The sequence below is a fragment of the Eschrichtius robustus genome, chromosome 16 (genome assembly GCF_028021215.1).
Source record: "Eschrichtius robustus isolate mEscRob2 chromosome 16, mEscRob2.pri, whole genome shotgun sequence".
Taxonomy (NCBI): Eukaryota; Metazoa; Chordata; class Mammalia; order Artiodactyla; family Eschrichtiidae; genus Eschrichtius; species Eschrichtius robustus.
The window spans coordinates 24,732,308-24,742,743 of record NC_090839.1 but is presented as its reverse complement, the minus strand read 5'-3'; the positions used below and the strand labels follow the sequence as shown (position 1 = coordinate 24,742,743).

Below are 10,436 nucleotides of genomic sequence, written 5' to 3'. Positions count from 1 at the left end.
CCCCTCTTTCGACTTCAGACTCCGCCTTCACCCCCGACCCCCAGTCCCAGCCCCTACTTCATCCGCAACCTGCTTCATTTCGAGGCCCCTCCTTGGACATCTCTCCTCGGACGTCAGATCCTTCCCTGGACCCCCCACATTTCGTCGACTCCTCTTTCAATCACAACCCCTTCTAGGACCCCTGACCTATCAGCATAGGGCAGTGAGCCTAAACTTGAGCTTGTCTTAGGATCTTAAAAGAGGATCCCTAGATTCCACTCTGGCGATCATGATTTAATTGGCTGGAATGGGGTCTCTGGAACTTGCATATTTACCATTATTTAAAGAGTTTTTATTTTATGTGGTTCTGGAAAGGAAACTTTGAGAAAGAAATCATGGTGGTGGTGATATGGTAGGAGTGGGCTGGGGTGGGGGAGGATAAAAGGGTAGGGAATGGGTCTAAAGTCTAGGTATCTGGGTTCTATTCCCTCTGCTACAGCTTACAAACTGTGTGATCTTGGGCAAAACACTTAATCTCTTTGAGTATGGGTTTCTTCATCTGTAAAATGGAGAGAATGACAGTATCCATCTCTGGGTTGTGAGGACTAAATAACACATGGAAAGTTTTTAGTATATGGCTTGACACCTACTTAATACAGTAAATGCCATAATCATTATTAACATTTTTTTCTTAATCTCATGGATTCTCATCTTGTCCAACCCGATCCATCCTCTTCCCACTGAGGAATTCCAACTACACCATAGTTTGCACTACTACCCCATTTCCAGGGATGGGGTGTTGGTTCCTTATATTATTAGGCCTCTTGTCCAGACTTCCATTTCACAGTCCACAGGCAGAGGGAGGGGACTGGTCAAGCCCCTGGCCACACATCCCCTCCTTCCCCAACCCCAGGCTCCAGGCTCAGAGATGACCTGAACTGCTTGTAAATCCATTATGGGCCCAGCATCTGCAGTGCCACCTGTAGACAGGGGAGGGCAGCAGTGTGTTGGGAACAGCTCTGGGGCCTGAAAGAAAGGCTGGGAAGAGAGGGGAGAAGGGAGAGGGCTGCCCAGAACTTTGTGTGTGGGATGGAAAGATGACCATTTATACTAGGACTGTGTGCCATTGCATGTGCCTTTCTCTCCACAGAGAGGTTCCTATCTCCTCAGTGAGGTCCGTAGGGCTTATTATGCTTCAGTGAAGTCTGATCCCCTGAGTAGGGTCTGTCCCCACTAAATAAGGTCTGTGCCCCCTCAGTGGTGTGCATTCCCTCAGTGTAGTAAGAGGCCCTTCAGTGGGGTTGAGTCCTCTCAGTGGGGTCCATGTTTCTTTAGTAAAGTCTGTATCTTTTGTATCTCTTTGGAGGAAGCCTATGTCCCCTCAGTAAGGTCAGTGACCTTCAATGCCATTCATGTCCTATTAGCAGGGTCCACAGCCCTTCAGTGAGATCTGAGATGCCCCAGTAAGATCTGTGTTCCCTTAATGGAGTCCATGTACCTTCAGTGAAGTGTGTGTCCCTTTTGTGCAGTTAATGCCTCCTCGATGAAGTATCGCCTTCTCAGTGGGGTCCATGTCTGTTCCATGAGGTCTGTATCCCTTCCGGGAGCCCTGAGACCCTTTCCTCAGGGTTGGGTAGGCTCTGGATCAAGGTCTGACCATGGGGAGGTTTGTGTGTTTGTTTGTTTTCCAGTTTAGGGTGTGCTGGCCTTGCGATTAGCTGGACAAAGAACAAGAGAGCAGGTGGGAAGGGAGGCTGGCCCAGGTGGGGTCCTGTGTAGGCTTCAGGAAGTGGGGGCTGCCTGCTTCCGGGCCTCAGAATCACTCTTGGAGTTAGATACTTAAGGATCCTTCCTGCCTTGACGGCCATTCTGTGAACCGATGGGCAGGAGTTGGCCCTTCTTGGTGCTAAGTGCAGGTGGGAGATGGAGGGTCCTGGCTGGTCTCCCATTTCTGGAGTGGAAGGGATAGAGGGAAGTCAGAGGTATCTGAGCCCAGGTATGGCAGGGGAGGGGTCTCTTGGTGAAGTAAGAGACTGGGAAGGAAGGAAGGGTGTGAGTGATTCCTTCTACTTGCATAGACTTTGTCATTTTACAAGCCTTAGCGTCAGCCTGATGAGGCGGTAAAAACACCTGGAGTCAGGAGACCTAGGTTTGGCCCAAGTTACGGTCGTTGTTTTTTCTGTGACCTTGTACAAAGTCCTCCCTTTCGCTGAGTTTACCATTTATGCAATGAAATGGGTTTATTAGCAAAGACTGAAGGTGCCTCCTAGTCCTCACTTAATGAGTCTTTGCATTTTAGGTCTGGATGGAAATTTGTGGACGCAGGGAAAGTAAAGACCTATCCTCAGGGGTGGAAGAAACTCTGAGTTTACTCAGGGTGGGGGATAGTTCCCAGAGCGGAAGGGTGTCACCCGGAAAGGACCCTGTTCCACCTGGCTTTTCTACTCGGTGGGGTGACAGGTTTGCGCAATGAGACCGCGGGGCGGCTACACGATGGACCTGACCCAACTCCGCTCGTTAGCCCAGCTCTTTCCCGCTCGTGCCCTGCCCTAACCTAACTCCACATCGGTAACTCCAAGACCCCACCCCACCCTGGTCACTCCATGGTCCTGCCTCCTCTCCTGTCACAGCCAGCCTCGCCACTCCCTGTCACTCCATGGGCCCACCCTCTCTCCCGTCACGCCTGGCCGCTCCCCTTCTGCTTTCACGCTGCGGTTCCACCCCTTCCGCAAGTCAGCTCCGCCCCATCCCCCAAGCAATGCTGGACTTTTCCCTATCGGTTTCTTTGCTAGCCCTGGTCCCACCTCCACCAGGCATGGCTCCGCCCCTCCGGGGCGCCCCCCGTCACATGCCTAAGCCACGCCTCTGCTGTCAGGCCCCGCCCCTTCTCTGAAGGCCCCGCCCCTCGGTCGGCCTGTTTTCCCCCTCCCGGCCGCCCGCTGAGACCGCTAAGGCTGCTACGGTGTTCGGAACTTGAGGTGATGGGGCTTCCCGAGGAGCGGGGCCGGAGCGGCGGTGGGAGCGGGGTCCGGGAGGAGGCTGGAGCCCGGAGCCGGGCACGGAGTTGGTCTCCGCCGCCCGAGGTCAGCCGTTCCGCGCACGTCCCCTCGCTGCAGCGCTACCGCGAGCTGCACAGGCGCTCCTTGGAGGAGCCGAGAGGTGAGGCCGGGCCCGGGCGGACCTGAGAGACGTCAGGGAGGAGAGAAGTGGGGGGCTCACAGGAGAGTGAGGAGTTGGGGGTTCCCTTGGGAAACTGAGCGGTCCGTGAGAAGATAGAGGTTTTGTGAGGCAAGAATTGCGGTTCTTTAAGGAGACGGAAAAGGGGTTCCGGGAGGAGAGGGGGGTTCTCTGAGAAGGAGGGTTCTGTAGGAAATGAGGGTTCCCTAGGAATTGGGGGGTTCCTTGGCGGCTTGGGGGTTTCGTGAGGAGATGCAGGTTTTGTGAGGAGAGTGGAAGTGTCCTAAGAAGAGAACAGTTCCTCAGGTGAAAAGGCGGGTTCTTAAGGGCGCAGAGCGCCTTGAGGAGAGGCGGACCACAAAGAGAATTTTCTTTGCCGCTTTTCAGACCAGCCCACCCAGTGCCTCCTGACACCTTTAACCTGTGAGTTAGTCTCCACTGCTGAGGGGCAGTAGGGTCCCATCCCGGGGTCCCCAGATTAGTAATGGAGTCCCAGATCTATTTTTAGTATTTCAGAAATCCCAATGGAAACTACCATATAAGACTGAACAAGTCACTAAAATGTTGTCTTTTAAAAAAAAAATTAGGGATGGGATTGTAATAACTCAGAAATTCTGATAGGTAGTTCCATGTCTTTAAGAACATGTGGGGAAAATTCCCCACCTGTGCCCTCAAGCTGGGTTAGGGGTCACAACTGTAGCTGAGTTGGGAGGCAGCATGATGTTGGCAGTGGGACAAGCATAAGCCACCGAATCAAACTCAGAAAAATCTAGATTTAGATCCTGGCTCTACCACTCATTTACTGTGTGGTCTTAGGCAGATTTTAAAACCTGTCTGAAATTCCTTTTCTTTATCTGTAAGACAGAGGTAATAATACCTGCCTCACAGTTTCGTTTGAGGGCTAAAATGAGTAATAAGCGAAGTGTGCATTATAGAGTGCCTGGTGCACAGCAGCATTCACTAGATAGCGGTTAGTATGATAACGATAAAAACAAAGTGGATGAAGCAATTATTGAGTAATGCAAGATAAGACTGAACCAAGTGTAGAGTGGTTGATTGCTGCATGCAGTGTCCAAGTTTGAGTCCTCAGACCTCTTTTATTTTTTAAGGTGTTCATATAGATATTTATTGACTAAATTTGCCCACATAAAGAGTGTCTTACTGCTCATTAATGTATACCACACCTTAGAGAAATATTACACTTAAAAGAGTCAACTGGTTGGTAATTCTTTCCTTGCCAAAAGTTTCTACTCTTTATAAAAGAATTCACAGTAGGCTTCCTTTAATAGGGAAATGAGTCAGTATCTTTAAATAAAAACACAATCACATGGAACTTTCATAAAACACACTTACATCACACACCTGTATCCACCAACCATTCCAGGATTCTGACTTCTTGGGATAACACCATGTTTTTGTTGGGATTCTCTAGGAATAAAATATAAAGACCAATTAATATACTGGTCCTATAATAATATCATATCTTCATTTTTCCAATGGAGACTGCCTGGTTGGCTCTCAGAGAGGTGATCTAATCTATAGTCTCACCCCCTAATCTAAGTTCACTTTCAGGTTAGATGTCCCCAACTTGTTTCTTTACTTTTCTTTCTTTCTTTTTTTTTTTTTTTTATTGAAGTATAGTTGATTTACAATGTTGTGTTAGTTTTAAGTATACAGCAAAGTCATTCAGTTATTTATGTATATCCTTTTTCAGACTCTTCCCTTATAGGTTATTACAAAATATTGAGTATAGTTCCCTGTGCTACACAGTAGGTCCTTATTGGTTATCTATTTTACATATAGTAGTGTGTATACGTTAATCCCAAACTCCTAATTTATCCTTCCCCTCCTACCTCAGACCTCTTTTCACTTCTCTTCCCTCTATATATTTTCTCCTGTCATGAGTTCATCTGTTTCCCTGGGGTGAGCTATTTTTTTTTAATTGAGGCAACATTATTTAAGTTCCCTGTGTACGGTGTTATATTTCTACTTCTGTATACACTACAGTGTGATCACCACCAAAAATTTAGTTTCCATCCATCACCATATAGTTACCCTCTTTACTCATTTTCCCCTCCCCAACCTTCCCCCCTGGTAACCACTAATCTGTTCTCTGTATCTACGTGTTTGTTTTTGTTTAGTTTGGTTTGTTCATTTATTTTGTTTTGTTTGTTTTTTATATACCACATATGAGGGAAAGCATATGGTATTTGTCTTTGTCTAACTCTGTCTGAAATGGTGAGATTTCATTCTTTTTATGGTTGAGTAATATTCATATATCCATATAATATATATCTCTATATATCACATCTTCTTTATCATTCATCTATCAATAGACACTTAGGTTGCTTTCATATCTTGGCTATTTATTGTAATTACTACTACAATGAACATAGGAGTACATATATCTTTTCAAAATAGTGTTTCTGTTTTCTTCAGAAAAATACTCAGAAGTGGAATAATGGATTGTATAATAGTTCTATTCTTAATTTTTTGAGGAATCGCCATACTCCAAAGTGGCTGCACCAATATACATTCCCACCAACAATGTATGAGGGTTTTGTCCCTCCATATCCTTTCCAACACGTGTTATTTCTTGCCTTTTTGATAATAGCCATTCAAACGGGTGGAGGTGATATCTCATTGTGGTTTTGATTTGCATTTCCCTAATAATTAGTAATATTGAACATCTTTTCATGTGCCTGTTGCCCATCTGTATGTCTTCTTTGGAAAAATGTCTACTGAGCAGCTATGCTCATTTTTTAACTGGGTTGTTTGTTTTTTTGTTGTTGAGTTGTATGAGTTCTTTATATATTTTGAATGCTAACCCTTTATTGGATATATGATTTGCAAATATCTTCTCCCCAGGGGTGAGCTATTACTGTCACAAGAACTCCTTTTCTACATATTTAGCTCTGTATCCAGCATCTCACTTTTGCTCTAGTCTCAAATTTCATAGGTCTGTAGAGCATTTTATTCACACACCCTGTTGTTATACCATATTTAACATGACTGTGACTCAGGTTTACCAATTTTCCCTTCCAAACCTGCTTTCCTCCCTAATTTTCTAATCCCTGTCAATGGCACCATCCCAAATCCTATCTATCTATATATCTTATTTATTTATAGATTGCTTACTGCTTACTAAGCACAAATTCTGTTTGATTTGATGTAGAGACTATTATCCCCATTTTATGGAGAAGGAAACTGAAGCTTAGAGAGGTTAACTTAATTGCACAAGGTCACACAGGTACTTAGTGGTGGAGCTGTGATTTGAACCAAGGTAATTTTTATTGCAGAACCTATGCTCCCAATAGCTATGCTGTTCCTCTTCCCTGATCCACAGGCTGCCTTTCACCAAATTCTGTCAAATACTCTTTCAAAATCTCTTTCAGGTTACCTTTTCTTCCATTCCCATAGACCCTTTTAATTCAAGGGAGCAGCCTCCTAACTGGTTCTCTCTCCGCTAGTCTCACTCATTTCCAATATTTCTGGTAGATTTAGATTTAGATTTATCTAAACACTTTTAGACTGATATTATGGAAACACTGCTTTCGTATGTCACTTCGAAAACTTGCAATAGTTCCCTATTTCCTACAGCTTCAAATTAAAATTCTGCCTTTCTTTCAGAGTCCCTGGATAACTAGCTGACCCCACCTTTCTATTCTTATCTTCCACTACTCCCTACCATATACCCCTCATTCTACAACAGGTCATTCTTGTTGATATACTGGATACACAAAAGTCCCTTTCCCATCTCCTAGCCTTTGCCCATTCCCTTCTGTTCCTCTCTACCTAGTCAAACCCCAACAATTCCACAGAGCATTCCCTGATCATCCCAGACCATTTTCATCTTTTCCTCTTCTAAACTTCTTCAGTACTTAGAATGTGTGCCAAAGAAACATCCAGAGTTCAACAGCTCCACCAGAAAAAAACAAAAACAAAAACTAAGTGATCATGGACTTTTCTGGTGGTCCAGTGTTTAAGACTCCAAGCTTCCACTGCAGGGCGCACGGGTTTGATCCCTGGTTGGGGAACTAAGATCCCATATGCAGCGTGGCGTGGCCAAAAAACAAAACAAAACAAAGCAAAGCAAAACAAAAAAAACTAAGTGATCATAAAACTCAGTTTTCTTCACTCCTTGTTGATGGACATAAATGTGGTTCATATATAGTTTTACATAGTTTATGCCTACTAATTATCACTTTAAAATATTTTTGAGTATACACACATACTCAGTGTAGTTGTAACAACATGGCCTTTAGAGTTAGACCCATTTGTTCCCTCTTAAATGGCCATTTAGTAGTCTATTGTTATCACTACCAGTATTGCTAGTTTTTATCAGTTTTTTCATTATTGGGCTTTAGGGTTGTTTCTAGTTTCACTATTATATATAGTGTTAGTATAAACATCTCTTGAGTAATCTCTTTTTTTCCTTCGGTATTATTTTCTTAGAGTGGGTTCCCCAAAGTTAAGTTAGCAGATGAAAGGGTATTAAAAATGTTATGATTCTTGTCAGGCATTGCCCCGCTGTTCAGTAAATTGTGCTAATTTCTTATAATGCTGTTATCATATAAGAGTATCTGTTTTCTAGGGCCACTCAGGCATTGAGTTTAATCTTTCTTTTAGTCTTTGCTAGTTTTATTGGCATATAATGGCATCTTGGGGTTGATTTAATTTGGATTTCTTTAATTCATTGCAAGTTGTACTCCATGTGATTTAGCTTTCAATTATATTCTGTCTTGTATATTCAAAAATATTTTATGTTAGTCTTGTCTCTTTAATCAGATTATATAAACTAAATCATCTAACCTTGAACAAGTCACTTTACCTCTATAAATTTGATTTCTTATCAGTAAAATGAGGGGGTGATAACCTCTAAAGTTCCTTCCATTGTTATGGTTCTAAGTGTCTCTCTCTCCTCTAGCTCCTGATCCAGTACTGAGATTATCCTAGGTGTTCTGCAGTTGTATGTTTAACCTGTTGAGTACCTTTTCTCCAAAGTAGCCAGGCAAATATTTCAAGATTATAAATCTGATCATGTCCTTCTCCTGATTAAACTCCTATGATGGCTTTCCATTGCTCTTAGGGTAAATAGCAAATTCCTTATGCTTAGAAGGATTGCGTTATCTGCCCAGTTTATGCATCAATTCCTGCTATTCTTTCTGTAATTCTCAGTGGTTTGGCCTAAGGGAGTTCCTCTTAAAGCAAACCCTTGGTTCTTTTCTGTCCCATAGTAATGTCTTTCCTGGTGGGGGAGTGGAGAAAAACTCCTATTCATCTTTCAGATTTTAGCAACAATGTCTTCCTCAGGGCAGTTCAAATCATGACTTAGTAAATGTATAACCTTGGGCAAATTATTTAACCTCTCTGGGCCTCGATTTTCAAATCAATAAAATAAGAATGAAAATAAGGTCTACCTTCTAGGGTTGTAGTAAGAACTAAATAAGATAATGCATTTAAGGAGCTTAAAGCAACATCTGGCACTTAGCAAGTAACACTTGGGCAAGTAGTAGTAGGAGAAAGAGATGCTCATTAAATAATTGCTGAGAGTGAATGAACAAATTAAGCCTTCTATGTCATGGAAGGCTCTGTGGGTAAAGGATTTCTTCCTTTCACTAATTAGTTCATTTAAAAACTTACTGATTGACTACAACGTACTAGGCATTGTGGCTACAATTTAAATAGATGGTGAAAAATGGAGTGGCAGTTTTGAGAAGGGAGGGAAGAAATTTGAGTCAAGATTCAGCCCATGGGAATAGAAGGTGGTTTAGGAGTGTGGTGGGTGTTAAGATTTGATAGGTAGGTAGAGGAGGGACCCAGGTGGTAGGTCCTAGAGTACAGGGCAGAGAAGTTGTGACTCGGTCCTGTGCATAGACTGGTAAGCCATCTGAGGATAAATATGTCTGAGAAGCTAAGTGATGTCTGGGCTTCCTTTTCTGTTGCAGAGTTTTGGGGAGACATTGCCAAGGAATTTTACTGGAAGACCCCATGTCCTGGTCCATTCCTCCAGTACAACTTTGATGTGACTAAAGGGAAAATCTTTATCGAGTGGATGAAAGGAGCAACTACCAACATCTGCTACAATGTACTGGATCGAATTGTCTACGAGAAAAAACTTGGCGATAAAGTTGCTTTTTACTGGTAAAAACATCTATTTTATAGCCTGTGGCAGATAAAAAGTCATCCTCACATTTATATAGTGTTTTATAGTTGACAAAGTACCTTAAAAATCCATGAATTCATTTGATGCTTACAACAACCCAGAAGAATAAGCAAAGTATCTTTAACTTAATGTCTGAGGTGAGGAAAAATACCTCAAGTGAGTTAAATGACTTCCCTAAAAGCACATAACTAGAATGTGACAGAATTGACATTCAAAGCCAAGTGTCCTGACTTCTAGTCTAGTGTTCTCAACTTGGAGAGGAACAAGGTGAGAGGGTGAATGGAAGCAAACAGTACTAAGTAGCTTTCTTTCTCATTCTTGCTTTGGGAGAAAAATGGATATTGGATTTTTCACTACCACTACCACTGTTATCATCATTACCTTTGATTGAGCTATATGCCAGACACTGTGCTCAAGTGCTTAGCAAATATTATTATATTTGATGCTCACAGCAACTAAGAATACATTACTTATTTTCCTCATTTTACATATGTGAAAACTGAAATTCTGAGATGTAGATAAATGACTTATCTGAAGTCATACAACTAGTAAGAAGCAGGGCTAAGATTCAAACCCCGGTAGCACATTTCCAGAGTTTATACTCTAAACCATGACACTATACTATCCTTTTAATTACTTATACTAGCCTCCCAACTTGGCTTTGCAAAGTAGGTATTCTTTGCTCCATTTTATAGCTGAAGAAATGAAGCACACATCTGTGCTTCATAGTGAATAAGGTCATAGCATGAGTAACTGGTAGAGCCAGGATTCAAACCCAAGTCTGTCTGATTCCTTGCTTTTAACACTAGGCCACACTGCCTCCCCATCTGAAACTGAGACCCCCCCTCCTCCTAGCAACATAGCTTAGAGGAGGTGTTACAAAACTGAACCTGAAATAGGATCTTGAAGTTCCAGTTATTGGAGTGTTGCTTCTGCCACCAACCATGAGCACTTTGGGAATTGATCTATTTCTTTTTAAGTAAGCCAATAGGAGCACGTTGGTATTTCATGGAAGAATTAAATTGGTAGTCAGTAAAAATTTGCCCAGTTTGTGTGATATATTGAGAAAAGCCCTAACCTGAGAGATAGGAAACTCAGATTCTTATTCCAACTG

The 10,436-nt window shown here is 42.8% G+C and overlaps 1 protein-coding gene across 2 annotated transcripts in view; it reads left to right on the top strand.

The window, feature by feature from the left end:
- The first annotated feature begins 2,897 nt into the window (after positions 1 to 2,897).
- The window catches only part of ACSS2 (acyl-CoA synthetase short chain family member 2), a 46,599-nt gene continuing 39,060 nt past the window's right edge, over positions 2,898 to 10,436 (top strand). For both annotated transcript variants that reach the window (XM_068566125.1, XM_068566124.1), the window contains exons 1-2: positions 2,898 to 3,138; positions 9,105 to 9,300. In XM_068566125.1, the coding sequence (XP_068422226.1) occupies positions 2,961 to 3,138; positions 9,105 to 9,300 (374 nt within the window). In that variant the 5' untranslated portion in view covers positions 2,898 to 2,960. The remainder of the gene's footprint in view (positions 3,139 to 9,104; positions 9,301 to 10,436) is intronic.